The sequence below is a fragment of the Maniola hyperantus genome, chromosome 14 (assembly GCF_902806685.2).
Source record: "Maniola hyperantus chromosome 14, iAphHyp1.2, whole genome shotgun sequence".
Taxonomy (NCBI): domain Eukaryota; kingdom Metazoa; phylum Arthropoda; class Insecta; order Lepidoptera; family Nymphalidae; genus Maniola; species Maniola hyperantus.
The window spans coordinates 12383618-12402656 of record NC_048549.1 but is presented as its reverse complement, the minus strand read 5'-3'; the positions used below and the strand labels follow the sequence as shown (position 1 = coordinate 12402656).

Genomic DNA, 19039 nt, shown 5'->3' with positions numbered 1-19039 from the left:
CGCATTTATAATAAGGGTACTGATTATGTTCACGTGGCATGTCGAATGTAATCCCATTAGTATTGCTAATGCCGGTTTCAAGTGGAAACACGCCAGTTTATACTGAATGCACTATACCTAAAGGAAAATCCGAGAACCGTGAATTTGTGGTTACGTCACAAAAAAATTAAGACGTGTTATTGTACGGAACCCTTCGTGTCTGAGTTCAACTCGCACTTGACCGGTTTTTTGAAAAGACGGGGTAGATAGGTACAATGAATGTGAAATTAATTGAAGGGTACTTTCACTGAAAGGGTTACGGTTACTGGGGCGCGCTTGATCTCATTTCTCTAGGGTTTGGCAACAGAACAACGTCCGTGTGTAGTAGGGCTGCCACCTGTTTCTTTTATTTTTATTTTTTACTAGCTTATGCTCGCGACTTCGTCCGCGTGGAGTACACAAATTTCAAACCCCTATTTCACCCCCTTAGGGGTTGAATTTTTGAAAATCCTTTCTTAGTGGATGACTACGTCATAATAGCTATCTGCATGCCAAATTTCAGTCCGATCCATCCAGTAGTTTGAGCTGTGCGTTGATAGATCAGTCATTCAGTCAGTCAGTCAGTCAGTCAATCGCCTCTTCCTTTTTATATATTTAGATTTATTTGGGACAGTAAACAATTAATATTGTAGTACTAAATTATGCCCACAATTTCGTACACGTGGATTTAGTTTCTTAAAAATCCCGTGGGAACTCTTTGATTTTCCGGGATAAAAAGTAGCATATGTTCTTCCCCGGGATGCAAGTTATCACTGTACCAAATTTCGTCAAAATCGGATGAACGGATGGGCCGTGAAAGGCTAGCAGACAGACAGACGGACAGACAGACAAACACACTTTCGCATTTATAATATTATAAAGTATGGATATGCATAAATAATCTAGAATCAACTAATCAGCAGCTTAGCAACAGAACCAGGGCGGCACAATATTAAGGTTTTCAGGCATTAAAGAAGTAACTGCCTGTTGTAAAATTCGACTGGAGTGAAGCCGGGGCAGCTCAGCTAGTAAGTATTATTATAATTTTTATGGTTGTCCTTCTTTCTGATACTGCTGCTAAGGGAACCGATGAGGCTTCTTGTTGACCCAGTTAAATAATGACTTTATTATTTATTTGTTTTAAATCTGTTCAGTCGAAAACTTACGCACGTTTTTGGCGTTTTTCTCTTAGAAACGAAATTTAGAGTATCTGCATCCTTTTCTTTTTAATATTGCTAAAAAAGGATGGAAAGTGACTTTAAAATTAGACACTTTAAAAATCACTATGCTCAATAGTGGTCCGGCGGGTCACAACAAATTTGGTAACCATCACGGATATGGATTTTGTTGGGTTCAGAGGATAAAGGGCAACTCTCTGAAGCAGGTAAGTTTTTACATAATTTGCATGTGTAAGGCTACCACTTTCTTTCTACATGAGCAACAGCCCTTTTTCTCGTCGTTTTTTATTTTTGCATTCATTTTTAAATTACATACTTTGGAAGGGCTTAGCTCGAAAACGCAACCCAATCGTGATCAGTCCCTATACGGTTTACATGAGCACAACTAGTACTTACTTTCTATACCATCACCAGCCATATCCATATCATGTAATTTTTGGTAACGATCACTCGTGTTTCAGGCGCCATAAATACTTATGACAACCACACAGCGCCGACAGAGTGGCATATTTAGCTTCAGAGAGTTGCCCTCTATCCTCTAAACCCAACAAAATCCATATCGGCGATGGTTACCAAATTTGTTGTGACCCCCTAATCTATAGTCAAGACTGGCATCAAAAGTCGCGAGATTTGACAGTTTTAAATTAAAATAAGTTTGTCTGTCCTTTTCTTATTACATTGGTAGGAATAAGAACCGAATACTCTAAAATTTAGTTTTCATTATCAGAATAAATTATTATCGTTCATTTAGATTCTCTTTATTAATCAAAACAAGCAATGGTAAACAATAAACAAATTAAAATGCAGCAATAAATTATAATTAACAAATTAAAGTTTCAATTACTAATTAATAGTTTGTTTTATATGTACCTAGATAGATAGGTAACATTATAAACAAAAAGCATTCGTGCGGAAATCGTATTATAGGTACAAAGAAATTAAAATAAAAACTATGTATTTTTATTATGTAATGTAAGTAAGTAGTCGTTATATTTTGCAAGCCTGTTTTTATTTCGTCGGGAATGCAAAATGCTAAGTGCAAAGCGAGGAATGCGGGGTCGTCGACCCTTATGGCGGGAAGGCAGGATTGGGTGCACGAATTATACGAATAGAATAAACTTAAAATTAAATAATTTTGAATTTAATGTCAAGTAAGTACTTACACTTGAGAATTGGATACTGCTGGATGCGTGGATAAAAAGTTCTAAAGATATAGAATCTAAATAATATATAAAAGGAAAAGGTGACTGACTGATCTATCAACGCACAGCTCAAACTACTGGACGGATCGGGCTGAAAATTGGCATGCAGGTAAGTAGCTATTATGACGTAGGCATCCGCTAAGAAAGGATTTTTGAAAATTGAACTCCTAAGGGGGTGAAATAGGGGTGTAAAGTTTGTGTAGTCCACGCGGACGAAGTCGTGAGCGTAAGCTAGTAGTAGCTAGTGGCAGTGAGTAGATATTACAATAAGATGTACATAGTACTTTTAGTAGGTATTATTAGTATATTAGTTGCTGCCTAATCTCATAATCTCGCAAGATCTCGTATTAAAACGCGTAAACGAGCGCATTTTAACTTTTTGTGTCCATAATCGTACTTTTGACATGACAGTTGACCCATACTGATAAAATGGCGCGTGAGGAGTCATTTTGTACGGACTATACAAAAAAATTATCATGAGTGTCGTAAACTATGGACGAGATCTGCATTCTGTAGTGCGTGCCAATGGTTTGTGTAATTAAGATTTCTAAGAGGATGTGCAGTAAACCATCGTAGATTATAATAAGTATGTATTTGTTTGCCGACATTTTGCAATAAATAATAATAGGCACTCGCCAATTCATCAGAACAACTCAGGTGTATTTTCGCTTCGCGCCATTACCCCGACTTAGGAATGTCGACCGACGGGCTTCGATATGGGCTGCTGGAAAAAAAATAAACCGACAAACGCTGTCCTTAAAGTGCGACAAGGCTCTCTTGGCACTTCAATGACATTGACAGGGGGGCGCTGTTGGTGAAAGGCTTAGAATATTCAAACAAGAACAAAGAGGACACTTGACGGCAACGTTAGTTCCGATTTTCGCCACGCGCCAAGATAGGCTTGTCGCACTGTAGAAGAGGAGTCCTTGGCCGAGTGAAGTCAGAAGCACATGAGTTGATATTCTGTGGTTAGAACTCAGAAGTGTGAACTAATGTTACCAATTGCTTTTTAAATGTTTAAAAAGCCTGGTCAAGTGCGAGTCGGACTCGCACACGAAGGGTTCCGTACCATCGTATGTACAATAAAATTTTTTAATTTTTTTTTATGGCGGCCATTTTGTAATATTTATTAGGTAGGTATTTTGTTATTTTAACGGCAATACAAATTCACACCCCGTGAAAATTTTAACTCTCTAGTCTCTAGTCTATTAGGTTCATGTGATATACCTACTAAGCTCGTTGACAGACAGACGGACGGACAGCGAAGGGTTAGTAAAAGGGTCCCGTGGGCGTCCTTAGGGTACTGAAGCCTAAGAGTGACACATGACGGAATGTTATCTGTGCTAAAAATGCACTAGTGGAATAAACCGACGAAACTAGCTCGATTTTCTCAGGATTTTCCCCCCATATAACCCGCGTCCACGCGTCTCCACGACCAACTTCGCACAGTACACATCCATAGCCATACGACTGTCGAAATGCCGCTGTGGCCTGCGCTGATTTCCTTCTCGGAACCCCTGGCCCCACCTCTCCGCGAGACGCCGGTCATCTATTCTTCCGCAATAACCCGCGATTCCTTCCAAATTAGTCGTGATGATTAGTGATGTCGTGTAAAAGAACTATGTGGGAGATAGTAGAATCGCAGTAGACGACGGAACACAGCGTATTTTCATTTCAGTGTATGGTCTTGAATCAAATTAGCCGGTGGACTGCGGGGCAGGGGCGCAGGGGGCACGACGCCGCGTCAGCGCCCGCCGCCCGAGCGCCGCCGATCGCGACCGCTATCGTTCGCTACCTCGCGCGTCGCCAAGTAGTCGTGTCCACGGCGCCACACGAATCGCACGCGCGGCTCTCTTTAGACCCGGCCGGCACCCGAATAATGTTTCAGTGTTTGACAAACTCAATCGGAGGTCTCGGAAGAAGTACCGTATTTAATTTACACTGTATAACTAACCGCATATTCTCAGTGAGTGTTACGCAGTGTGTACGAAAAAAACTTTGTCGAAGATTCTGAAGAATCTTGTGTAAAATTGTGTAATTCGCCGGTTGACGCCGGATAGCGATTTGCACAAACTTTTTGGTAAGTGACAATGTTGAATGTTTTTATCAGTGTCAAAGTAAGGGTGTGGGTATATAGTACAGTTGAATTGAATGCTTTTCTCAGATTGTTTTAGTGTTCGGGTAGATACAATAACGAGTGGCGGGGCGTTGCCGGTCGCGAAGCGGTTTCGTGGATTCCGCGAAATGCCGGTAATATGTCCTACCTAGTCTGTAGGTACCCGAATTCTTTGCATTGTCAAAAGAATACAATAATTCTGCAATAGGTAGGATAACAGTAAAATTGTAATTGTATTTTAAATATTTTGAATAAAATAATATCTTACTTTAAAATATGTTTAAAGAACCATAGTTATTTCGTAGCATAACTTTGACTTTAGAATCTTAACGCGATTTTAAATTTGACAAAGTAAAAATAATACATTGGTAAATATTGCACAATTAAAAGTATTAGTGGTGAAATATGGTTATATAATTCACAGGGTATTAAATTAAAACATCTAAATAAGAAATTATTTTTTATTTGTGACATTATGTACACAGTAGTTTCTATAAAATGTACACTTACTTATTTTTGGTGACTTAATAAAATGTCAAGGTACTTACTACATTAATTGCAAATTCGTACGTTATAATTTTGAAAAGTTGTGTACACTTTAGTGCCAAAAAATGCAATTTTTTAAACTTTATTTTTGTGATTTTAAGAAGTATTTGGAAGTTTACTCACATAATAAAAATTTAAAGTGTAAAACTTTGCAAAGCACTGGGAAAGGTTTTCAACTTTATAAAAAAAAAATTATAAAGTAATGTACTTATCCAAATATTTAACCTAACATAATTCGTATTTATTCAGAAAATGAAATAAAAAATTGGTTTTAAAATTAATGAAATGCGTTTTGGGTTTTCTAGAATCAACTAAGTAAATAATTAATAAATTCGAGATAATCGTGAAAAAGTTCACTAAATTATAGTAAATTTGGATATGGAATTCTATAGCAAATTGAGTTTTACTTAGGTTGCACTCAATTGAATAATATTTATTTATAACTTGATAAGTAAAAACAAAGTAACAAAGTTCTATATAAACAATTTGTTATTCAATCCAACGCATGTAATACTAATTAATTATTACTTGTGTATTTACAAGTACTAAAGAAAACGTAAGTTGTAAATGTTTATTAGTAAACAGAAATTCGCGCCAATGCTGGCTGGCTTGTAAACAAAGTTAACATTTTCTTTGAATCTGTTTCTACCTGATTTTACCCAATTCGTGGAATATTCGTTCCAGCTTAAATCAGGTAGAAAATAGAAAAAAATTAGGGGTGGCGCACAATGACTAATTGTATGAACTGGGATTTGCCCAAGGCCGATGTACCATGTACCCTTTAAAAGAGTATGTATGCGAGTCCAGGCTTCAGTCTACTTTCGGGCTTCATGCAGGACAGTTGCTAGTTAATTGTCTTGCAGTGCAGACGCGGGATTTGTTTGTAAATACAAGGGGTCAACGCCCCTTGTGTTTATACATTTCGCAAAACATTTAAAGAATTGTTTTTTTATATCAATATTTACCGCAGCGACAGTGATTAGTTTAGTTACTTGACTTAGTGCAATATTCGGTAAAAAATTAGTTTGATTTTTTTTTCTTTCAAATTTAGTTTGGGGGTATTGCGAATAGTTTATAAAGAGCAATCGTTTCTTTTGTTTCAGACGGTGTGCGTGGAATCCCATCGCGCGCATCGTCCCTGTGATAAGAGGGCCCTGTGATATCGACGACTTCGTCTTAGCTTTAAAATTAGGTAGGCTTTAGTTATTATACAAAAAAACAATGTCTCCGCCAATAGACGCCCACATACTCCAGTTCGACGTTTGGGAGACGTTGGACGAAGAGTCAATGGAATTGACACAGACGTCTGAGTTTTGGACTCAAGTGCAGTACGAGACAGAGCGGCTGGACTTGTTATCTCCATCAAACTTATCGAATATATTGCAAGACAGTGACTTAGATTGGAGGATTACTGAAACACCTGAGGAACACAAAGACAACATAGTGCACCACGATTGCATGTGGGCAGGTTCGTGTATAGACTCAGTGCATCCAACCAATACGTTCGTACCATCGGATTTGATAACGACTACTCCTGGACAGAGTTTATTACGGCGGGACGCTTCGCCGCCTCGACCTGATACTCCACCTTCGTTGGATGGTGATGAGCCACCACAATTCAGACATGCTGTTGACGTGGCTGGAACGGCTTTAAGACTCTTGAGGGACTCCGCAGCGGTGGCAGCTGACCATTCCTACACGCTCGCTCGCCAACATATTGACTATCTCGGCGTTCAGACACCTTCTGACTCCTGTGAATCAGGTTAGTGCTACACTTTGTATTTTATTTAGATGTAATTTATTTATAAAATAGCTTAAACCCTTTTTATTCTGCGTGGAAATCTGTGGTCATTAGTGGGCTGGCGAAGGTTTCTTTGCCGCCGCCAACATCGCAACACCATCTAACAGCCGCGATCGCAAAGATTCCCGCCAACGCATCCTTACTGGCCTATAAAAAGTTAACAAATAAACAACTTTCACTTTACCTATAATCACATCAGTGTCACTACTACAATGCTTCACTGATAATACGACAACAATCGGTATATATCTGGATATAATCATTTGTATCGATAGTTGTTACTTATAATATATCGGCAAATCTATTAGTTATAGCTAATTTATTTCTGTGTAATGTCGTCAAGTTAATGAAATAATTATAATTAACATATTTTATATTAAGATATGAATAAGGGGTTTTTGGTTAATGACATCTGGTTATGCAATGTTTAATAATATTTAAAGAGTTGGTATATCAAATCGCGATCGTGACACCAAATTGATATAATAAATCGATCATTTAAATATTTTGAACCAATGTCTGTCAGATTTAAAATTCAAATTTAGGGGACGTTTCACGGACGCCTCGGCTTATTGAGGACCCGTACCAAATCTATTGTCATTGGGTTGAATAATGTACAGTATTTTTAGCATTATAAATAAAAACATAGCTAACAAATTATCAAACGAAGTTTAATAAAATCTGAATTGTAATATCGTTAGTGATTTTTCTTGTAAGCAAAACTTATGGAAAAAAATGTGATATAACAACTAAGTAATAATCAGAGGATAGTATAACACCTTTGCCCAGCATTATTAATTATTATCACAAAAATCTGATAAAATAACATTGAAGGGACCATGGCTTTTAGGTCGCAAAAGGCAATAGTTGTAAATAATCAGTGTTAAGTGGAGTTACAAATAGCTGAAACTTGCATTTTGGTTATTATAACCGATACGTCACTCATTATAAATGATGTTGTTTTAAACGGTTTTCACTGTAGTTTAGCAACAGTAACTTTATTGCTCTATGGACTCCAAATTTATGGCACGCAAATTCGGAAACTACTATGTCCCTACTTGATATTATAAAAACAGAAATATGTCTGTAATCTTTTCACAGCTCAACCGCTGAACCAATATTTGCGGCACCAAAATTTGGTACAGTGATAGTTGCCATCCTCGTATGTAAGATAATTTTTGACCCGGGAAATCAGGGAGTAGAGAATAGAGATGATTTTTAAAATAAATGTAGGTATGCGAAAATCAACTAATGAAATTACAAAATAAAAAAATTTGCATCGAAATATTGAAATCTCGCATCCAAAGTGATCGTAAAAAGTACCAAACGTATCGTAACTGAGTCCGCGGGTCCGTAGTAATTGAAGATTAAAGAACAAGATGGAGCCGGTCACAGGACGCAGGCGCCGCGACAAGAGCGCGGGAAACTGCGTATCGACCGCGCCCCCTCCCCCCACCCTCCGTCTAGACGCACCCGCTTCCGGAACCTTCGCCTCCGACCTTGAACGTCTCAACCTTAATGTGCCTCTTCTTGAGATTGACATGACATATCGTGGAATTTAAACTATCCCGATTCATGACTGACAAGTGACATCTATATCATTTCGAGATAAGCGATATGGTATGAGAACATTTCAATTCAAAGCTTATAGGGACTTCTGTTCAATCGAAATGTAAGGTTAAAGACTACATAGACACATAAACATAGGTACACACATATGTACACGCACAATTTGCAACAGTAATCACAGGTCACTTTGTCTAATCTCATGTTATTGAGGAACATAGCTTTTATTTCCTAACTAGCTTATGCCCGCGACTTCGTCCGCGTGGACTACACAAATTTCAAACCCCTATTTCACCCCCTTAGGGGTTGAATTTCCAAAAATCCTTTCTTAGCGGATGCCTACGTCATAATAGCTATCTGCATGCCAAATTTCAGCCCAATCCGTCCAGTAGTTTCAGCTGTGCGTTGATAGATCAGTCAGTCAGTCAGTCAGTCAGTCAGTCACCTTTTCTTTTTATATATACAGATATGGCACCAATTTTGCCACTATGTGTACGATTTTACTTTTATATTTATCTTAGGTTAAGATTTATTTCGAAAACGGTTGGATTCGAACTTACACCCGTTTAAACTTGCTAATGTAAATACTTGAAAGTTAAAACTATGCATCAAAACAATCGTAGTTACTGGTAGCGACATCTAGCAGTGATAAACTACACTATAGCTTAGTCGGAAGCTAGTCAAAAAATTCTAATAAGAAAATTCCGTGTGTGCAATTTTTTTTGCCTCGCATTGTAGGGTTAAAGACTTCGAGCCCGTTACTATGCCGTTATAATACACAGTCTTATTACATGGTTTATACATATTTCTCTCATATTGACCCATGTAAAGTTGTAAACCACTAGCTGATCCTCGCGACTTCGTCCGCATTCCGGGATGAATAGTAACTGTAGCTAACTTTCCAGGTCTTTAACTAGGTATCTATATCCATGCAAAAAATCGGCCAAGTAAGAGTCAGGCTCGCGCACCGAGGGTTCCCTACTACAGTCGCATTACAGTCGTATATTTTTGTCATTTTGCACGATAAATCAAAAACTATGATCTATAAATATAAACTATATCCATAAAGATAAAATCAACAGTTTTAGAATGCACAGGTGAAGCCTTTTTAATGTGATACCCCACTTGATATAGTTATCTTACTTTGAAAATAAAAAATACTAATTATTAGTTTATGACCACAATTTAATTTTTTTTCGTGTGATGTAACCACAAATTCACGGTTTTTAGATTTTTCCCCTTATATCGGCTATAAGAGCTACGTATTTGCCAAATTTCATGATTCTAGGTCAACGGGAAGTGCCCTGTAAGTTTTTGATGCCAAATATCATGATTCTAGGTCAACGGAAAGTACCTTGTAGGTTTCCTGACAGACAAACAGACAGACAGACAACAAAGTGATCCTATAAGGGTTCCGTTTTTCCTTTTGTGGTACGGAACCCTAAAAATCGCGCCGATCCATCGCGTTGCTCCGTTGCAGCGTGATTGAAGGTCAAATCAATATGTAAACAATAACAAACACACCTTCGCATATAATGTTATGGGTAGGTAGGTAGTGGTGTAGCTATACATGCATTACGCAGTGCGCAAAGTATTGTTAAGGTATTAATTAAAAAAACCGGCCAAGTGCGTGGCGGGCCACGCGCAGTGTAAGGTTCCGTAGTCACAATTAACCTCGAAAAACAGATATAACTCCTTAACCTGGGAACCCTACTTAGCCATGATAGTTTTCCTTTAAAATTGATTATATATACTACTGCTGTGAATTTTTTCACGTTCCTATATACTACCATTTGGCTGATAGAGGGGGGGGGGACACTTGACTCTAATAAAAATTATTTTACAAACGGATCTAGAAATCGAAAAATGATGTTCCCACACCCACAGTATTTTAAAAAGACCTATTCAACGATACCCCACAGTAAGGGGTAGACGAGAAAAAAAAATTCATCCCCACTTTATATGTAGGGGAGCTACCCTAAAAAAAATATTTATCAAAATTTTATTTTAACACTTTGTCGGCGTGATCAATATTTATACCCATGCCAAATTATATATTTCTAGCACCAATAGTCTCTGAGATTAACCGAGGACGGACGAACAGACAGACGTTTACTACGGAACCCTAATAGCCCATCACCTCAGTGCTAAAATAAATAAAATTGTAACTCAAAACCGGTCCCTAAAAACGTTTTAAACAAGAATTACGGTATTTAGTGATCCCTAAACATCGTAAAAAAAAGTTAGTCCATCTAACCACATAGGCCCTCTATGAAGTCATCCAATTACTCCGAACGTCGAAACCAGCATTACCCGGGATTGTCGGGACTCCAGAGGTCGCTGGAACTTCGACCGGGACGTCCCGACATTGCCCCACGGGTTAAGGTTAACATCCTCACAGTCTGGGCGCCCAATAAAAATGATAAAGCTCGCTCCAGAGTTCATATCTCTTCGAGTGCGAATTAGAAATCGAACAACGGATTCTGTTAGGGTTGCCACTGAATCTAAATTAAATATATAAAAGGAAAAGGTGACTGACTGACTGATCTATCAACGCACAGCTCAAACTACTGGACGGATCGGGCTGAAATTTGGCACACGGAATAGCTATTATGACGGAGGCATCCGCTAAGAACGGATTTTTGGAAATTGAACCCCTACTAAGGGGTGCAATAGGGGGTTGAAGTCTGTGAAGTCCACGCGGACGAAGTCGCGGGAATAAGCTAGTAAAAAAATAATAGCCAGGTTGATATTTTGTTTTTTAATTGTAAGTGAATTTTGAAATTTTGAAATCTAGCGACGGATCCCGTTAGGGTTGTCAGTTGCCATTAAAAATAAATTAACATGATTTCAACTTGTGGATAATAATTAGGGTTGTCATTTTAATAAAATGAAATTTACAATAACAAGAAGTTTTGTCCCACATAAAAAATAAACAATTTGACAATACCTACTTAGCTTCTTGGTCAAATTCCTACTTAATTTCTTTGAAAAAAGATTATGTAGATTGTAGGTAGTTTTGTGCCATTTGAGAATTTACAATATTGTTTTCTATAAACTTTAGAATTTAGAATGTGACAGCCCTATACTTAAAAGTTTAGTAAAGACACGCCTCTATTAGAAAGTCTAACTTATCGCTTAATTAATAATATATTATTAGAACTAGGAATTTATGTACGCTTGAATGGCCATCTCGAAAATCAATAAAAAATCAATAATTAAAATGAAGACGTTTCGTGCTAGGTAGTTATTATATACCTATATAATGAGGATATTTCGTGTTGAAAGCTTGACACATTAATTATTATAAGTCCCGCAAATTGCTATTGCGCTGGAACCATGTCTCAATAACATCGAAATGACGTCATTTTGACGTCAGCCGAAATGAAAATATACCATCAGCTAGAAACTACAGTCTAGTGCTGACGTCACTAAAATGGCGGCCACGCACATTAGCAATTGGCGGAACTTATATCGGAAAGTATACTCAGATACTCACTATAGTAGGTATAGGTACAGTCCGCGACAGGTCGAGTTGGCAATCGGGGTATGAGGGGGCAGGAGGCGCCTCGCACGCTCGCCCGCACGGAGGGTGTACAGGGCGTTCCCTCCCCGATTGCCATTTCGACTTGTCGCGTAATACATACTTACCTAACAGATAATATTATAATGTCACCTGGGTAAGTGATGATGCAGTCAAAGATGGAAGCGAGCTAACCTGGAAGGGGTATAGTAGTTTTTATTAAACCCACATCCCTTTGGTTTCTAAACGGCATCGTACCGGAACTTAAATCGCTTGGCGGCACCGCTTAGGTAGGTATCTTGGGAACGTACAAATTTTCTCAAAATTTTTGAAAGTCACGTAGCATAATAAGAATAAGAATTATTTATTTTGAATGAATTTAGAATTTAGACACAAGAACCGAGTTTCCTACCCTCTGCACTAGGAAAACCCTGTATTGCAGAAGGCAGTTACAAGTTTTCTAAAACTAAGGACTTAATATATTTTATCTAATATTATACTAAAATTATAGGTAAGAGAACGAGTTTCCTACCCTCTGCACTAGGAAAAAACCTGTGTTGTAGAAAGGCAGTTACAAGTTTTCTAAAAACTAACCTAATATTATACCTCACCTAATACTATACCTAATATTATACTAAAATTATAGATAAGAGTGAGTGTGTGTACGTGTGTGTTTTCTGTATGTGTGTGTGTGTATATATGTGTGTGTGTGTGAGTGGGCGCATAGAAATACGTACTGAACTAAAGTGCCCTTTTTTCGCATCATTTTATTAAGTGTTATGTAGTTAGGTAAGTACTTACCTATAATTACCTACTAGGTCGACCTCGAATCGTATCGCACAGATATTACAAGCAACATTAAAACTACATTGTGTTCTGCTCATTACAGCACTAATAATAATACTTACTATAATATCACATACTTTACTGATTGCTTCCATAGTCAATACTACCACAAGTACAGTCGCGATCAGTATGTATAGTCCTTTTTCCCTTTTGAAGTACGGAACCCTAAAAATTAAAAGAAACCGGAAGTTTGACCGCAAACGAAACATTCCTAACAAATATATGGGAAAAAGATTAAATTATTATAACTAGGATCTTTATAAAAGCTATACGTCTATCCAATCAATCAAATATTTACATGTGAAATCAATTTACCTACATCTGATTAGGCTTTATGGTTTTAGATCTTTGCGTTGACCCGAAAAAAAACCTAAATTTAACAAGCGCTATCACAACCCTATTTTTTTCTTAAATTAGTGCATAGTCCAGTGTAACCAGACTTTCGTTAAGAAACACAGACCGATTTCTTTTTTGAAACAAACACAACCAGTCGCGCCGCGCCGGTCGGTGTGATCATATAATCGATTTTTTTCGCGCTTAAAAATAATCGATTCCCAAACTAATTGCACGTTATAAATACATAAATCGAGAGAATCGCGTTCTTGGCATGTCTCACCTCGTCTATTCCGTTATACGTATAAGAATGCAACGCAACGGAATGAAAAGGAATCTCATTGAAATGGCTCCGAGCCCGCCGGACCGGTTTCGGAACGAGACTCGGTACTCCAATGTCTAGTCCGGCCGGATGACAATTTGATAGACGGCTATATTATCTCGGCTACATCCATTAAACTCGGTAATCACTCGTACGATTTTTATCGATTACCGGGACCTTGACTATTTTATGAATATCTATACGTAGGAGCCTAGTTCTGGAAGATACAAAGAATCCAAAGAATCTTACTGGGAACTGGGACGAACTTTTTTTTACGTCGCTTTACAGTTCTGGATTCTAGGAGCCTATAATTATTTGAGACAAACTTAGCGAGATAGTAGTCAAAGAGCAAACGACATTGAAATATAATCCAATCCATACTATAATTATCCATGCTTATTATAAATGCGAAAGTGTCTGTCTGTCTATCTGCTAGCTTTTCGTGGCCCATCCGTTTAATCGATATTGACGAAATTTGGTACAGAGATAGTTTGCATGCTGGGGAAGGACAAAGGATACTTTTTATCCCGCAAAATTCTTACGGGATTAAAAAAAACTAAATTCACATGAATGAAGTGTCACAGTGTGACATCTATTTGGTATCTACAAAGATAGCTTGCATCCTGGGGACGGACGTAGACTAGGGTTTTTATCCTGGAAAATTAGTAGGTTGGGGTTTAAATTATTAGTATGGACACAAGATATAATAGTTGGTATGGATTATACGAATAGAAAACGCGCTACGGGCTTTCCTTTGAACGCGACTTATGCCTTTTTTTTAAGTCGTAAAACGTCTCAGTATGTTAGCAAGCGCGTGTAGTTTGGCGCATGTTATTATAAACGCGGGTAACCTAATAAACTCTGGAACTGATAAGCGGTACAGTTAGTAAATCTAGGTGCTTTTGACCCGCATATTATCTGGGCAGATCGCGTCCGCGAAATGCGATAGCCCGAGAGTAGGTGGTAGATTTGCGAAGGTGCTTTACACTCGTCCAAATGTAATATAATTTATGTCATGACTGTCCCCGTGTTGTTATTTGGTTTTTTAAAATCCCGTGGGATAAAAAGTAGCCTATGCCACTCTCCAGGTCTTTATCTATACCGATGCAAAAAAATCACGTCGATTCGTTGCTCCGTTGTGAGGTGAATTGAAGGACAAATCAATCAATCAACAAACAAATTATACACTTTTGCATTTGTAATATGGAATATAATATTAGAATTATTATTTATTTCAAACGACGGTAAGATACTTCGTAACTCATTTAGACTTCGTAACATTTTATTCACTTGTTTTGTATTTAACTGTTTTAAAAATCCAAAAAAAAGATCGGAAAAAATAAGAAGCAATAAATAAATCTCAATTATAAGTTTGACATTTGGATTTTGCCAATGGTCTTAAATACCGTAATTATATTATTTTGTTATCTTTGTTATTCTATTGTTACATGTTTATTACAGGTGCTATAAAACATTTTTGTTACAAAAGAAGCATTTGCCTTTACGACTGGCGTTGCTATGCAAGATAAGATAACCCATATCTATCTAGTTTTCAAGTGTTTATAAAATTAAGCTATTAAGCAAATGGGCACATTAAAAATTCTAATAGACGTGGTTTGTCTCGATTGTAATTTCTTTTTAGACAAAAAATCACTACCCATATTATAAATGCGAAAGAGTGTTTGTTTGTTTGATTTATTGGTTTGTTGGTTTGTCCTTCAATCATGTCGCAAATGAGCAACGTGTCAACGTGATTTTTAGAATGGGTATAGTTAAACACCTGGAGAGTGACATAGGCTACTTTTTTATTTAAAAACCGAAATCGTATTTTATAATGTTTAATTATGATTCTAGTTTTATTGGAACTTTTGAGTGTGAAACTAAAATTTCATTTTCAGCGTTTAAAACATCAGTAAACCGTTTATAACCTCAACCACCACCATCTCCTTGTCTATGATTTATGACATTTGAAATACGTAAGTAGGGCTGAGTGCATGAACATTGTAAGTTCGTTTAAGGCGATTCGTGCCAAATGATCCGGTTTCGCCCCAAACAGATTTCCAACCAGACTACATACATTCCAATTGCAATATTGAATTAAAAACAGTCAGTTTTTGTAACGGCTATTTCACAGCTGATCTTATAGCCTCAATAGCTCAACGGTTAAGAAGCGGACTTAATTCCGAAAGGCCGGAGGTTCAAACCTCAACCCTTGCACTTTTGTCGTACCTACTGCTAGCACAAGCTTTACGCTTAGTTGGAGGGGAAAGGGGAATAATGGTCATAATTAACATGGCGAATATTCTTTAATAAATTTTTTTTTTTATCTGTACCCTTATTATAAATGCGAAGTTTTTTCTAGGTTATATATTTTTTTATTCCGACATAACTTATATTATGCCTGAATAGACTTTGATGTATTTAAGGGGTATCGTTAGAATGTATGTAACTTCATATTAACTAGGTAGGTAAAGTCTATGGTTAATTTTCAGGATTTTATTGAATTTTATGTTTTATCAAAGTGCGAAACCGTAGTAAATGGCCTCCAGCGCGTAGTTAAAGCAATTTGAACGGCTACTATAGGTATTTCAAGCGACCTAAATATTGTCTTACTCAGTCGAACCCATAGAGCAGAAACAAAGAGGAGTTGGCCTAAGCAACTGTGCACTGTGATTTTCAACTAGGTCCTGACGTCATCACTGTGGGCGGGGCCTTAGTTAGTATGCTGTCTGCGTTCGTCAGGTTCACATATATTGAGACTCGTATTATCGGTGTGTTTTCGCGTTTTTAAGAACAAAAGGATGAAGTGTTGTGTTTTATCGTGTCAAAGTTATTCAGACAGACGTTCTGATGCTATGAATGGTATCACATTTCATTTGTAAGTAATTTTATACGTAATTATTAAAATAGTTCTAGATTATTGACATCTAGTGTGAGATAGCTGAACTATGTAGTGACATCGATGTTAGGTCGCTAAGCGAGTAGTTTTGCTACTAACCCGCAGATGGGAAATTGAGAAGTGGGCGGCGTTCCACAACCCCTCACCCCGCAAAATGTCACTCGATATTTCATAGGGAAATCTTAATACAACATCTCCTCTTTGTTTCTGCTCTATGGTCGAACCTAACCTTACGCCGGTTACGTAGGTATTGCCTGTCACATTAATACATGTATGTCTATTAACGGCGGCTCTCCGTCACTCGCTCCATACAAACATAGTTTGGTCTGAGTGAACTAAAGTGAAAAAACTTTCGGTTATGATGATCAAATATGGCTGGGGTTGAGGTGAAATCGTCGTCGTAGAATGTAGGTAACATTTGACGCCTTCCAGTGAAGTCGAAGCCTCGATGTTTTGTTATAAGTTCTCTTTCCTGTTCTCATTTAAATACCTATTAACTAACTCAAAGTAGATGTAATTTTGTAGATACGTTCTAGGAACTAATAACTACACACTATATATATATATATATTGTGGTTCGCTAGATTGCCGTAAAAATTGTGTTTTAAAGTTACACAGGTTCAAAGATTTATATGTAAATTCTTGAGACCGTTTTACTTTAAAAATGAATATTTTAACGGAAATCTAGATAACACAAATCACATACATATATATATTAGTTCCTAGAATGTATCTACAAAATTTCATTGAGTTTGATTGGGTAGTAAGTATTCATTTAAGAGCCACACTGCGTTTGCTTGGATCGCACGACGAATAGGCTCCTCTTAAGATCATATACAGACCTACTGATTACCACACAGTCTAAAGTAGGTAACCGGGTACCTAAATACCTCGCACCTACATTACTGTAACTACTAATATATAAATTGTTATTAGCATTTAGTACTAGTACTTCAATGACCATAATATTATGTTGTCCTAAGAATGGGACATTTAGCTAAAACGATTTTTTAATGAATCCTAAAATAACTTATTAACTATTAGATGATGCCCGCGACTTCGTCCGCGTGGATTTAGTTTTTAAAATCCAGTGGGAACTCTTTGTTTTTCCGGGATAAAAAGTAGCCTATGTCCTTCCACGGGATGCAAGCTATCTCTGTACCAAATTTCGTCAAATTTGGTTGAACGGTTGAGCCGTGAAAAGCTAGCAGACAGACAGACACACTTTCGCATTTATAATATTAGTATGGATTGCTTAGTCCTAAATAGCTTCCATTTTTTTGTCATTGAATGGACTTTTATCAGATTGTTAGGAGTGCATGTAGGGTTTTTTTTTTAAATCGAAGTTCCCCCGATGTGTTCGTCGGAGACTGCGTCCGCTTTTAACGTTTTGTCGGGAATAATTGATTTCGACATTTTTAATCAATTATCTAGGCAATGTATTCTGCGTTTGGGTATAATTTTTTGTGAGGGAAAGCAATAGAATTCTTAAACTCGCCGATAGAAGGCTAATAAAATTAAATTATCAGCAGAGTTAGTAGGCTGAAAAGAGCCACAATAGAATAACTGTCTTGTGCACACTAAAGCTAAAGCCAGCGAAGCATTATGAGAAGAGTTTCTCGATGGAGTAAGCTTCTCCCAACCCTACATGCAATTCTTCCTTGAATTCTGTAAAAAAGTGGCTCACCACACGATATGTAGGATCAAAACATAGGGGTTCAATTTTTATCTAAGTAGCTTGTTATATTTTTACAATATAAATTATACTTAAGATCTATATTGCCACCTATGCTTTGTTGTCCCTCATAGGGGATGTTTTTCAAAAAATAGAGAACCCGTAGCACAACGTTTTGCGGGACGTGTGGCAACCCTAGCTTAAAGGCATACAATATTATGTTAAATAATAACTGCAAATATTTACATGTAGTGTAGTGTAGCAAATCGTCTTCGGAATTTCCATAATAATATGATTTACGATTCTCGCATGAAACCTTTAATTTTGTTACAACGCCTACCGATAAGTGTATTCACGACGCCTCGCCCGTTTTTAACACATTTACTCATATGGATAAATGAAATTTTCATATAAACATATAATATAGATATATTTAGCTAAATCCAAGCAGCAAAAAGCTAGAACATTTAAGAAATTAGTCAAAATAATGAGTTTGACGTGAGCTACTTTATCTTGACTAATATCTTAAACTGGACACTTTCAAGTAAAGATTTTTATGTATAAACCTGTGAAGATGATATTGCTAGGGGCGAAATTTGAACGCCATAAGTCTACGTTATCGCATTAGTTCACAAATGTAATGACCCGTGTCTTGGGCCTTTAACCACCAGGCTATCAACGCTCTTAAATAAAGTTACTAAGTAGAAATGACCTTGGTGCTTTATCGCTAAAATATTCAAAACTAAGTATTTATTACACAGTAGATAACTAGATTTGCGCTCGAGATGTTTGAAATACTGGGTCAATATGCGATTGTAGATAGAAATTCCTGTCGCTGGTTTATAGAGTATGACCGCCGGTTTACATCGATAGTATCTTTGGTATCGATTGGAAAACGGTATACATTGGTCTACATACTTGTACTGCAGTTTTGAGTTACCAACATAATGGTATGGAGGAAAAATGGCGTACGGGCGTGACTTACGAATATATAAAGATACCAAACTGCTGTTC

The 19039-nt window shown here is 37.2% G+C and overlaps 1 protein-coding gene across 2 annotated transcripts in view; it reads left to right on the top strand.

Annotated features, from left to right (window-relative positions):
- The first annotated feature begins 4164 nt into the window (after window positions 1–4164).
- The window catches only part of LOC117988429 (myc proto-oncogene protein-like), a 31272-nt gene continuing 16397 nt past the window's right edge, over window positions 4165–19039 (top strand). The window contains exons 1-2 of one of the 2 annotated variants that reach the window (XM_034975573.2): window positions 4165–4478; window positions 6164–6822. In XM_034975573.2, coding sequence (XP_034831464.1) covers window positions 6282–6822 — 541 coding nt within the window. In that variant the 5' untranslated portion in view covers window positions 4165–4478; window positions 6164–6281. Of the gene's footprint in view, window positions 4479–5862; window positions 6073–6163; window positions 6823–19039 lie in introns of those variants that run through there. The other variant, XM_034975575.2, reaches the window with a different exon arrangement.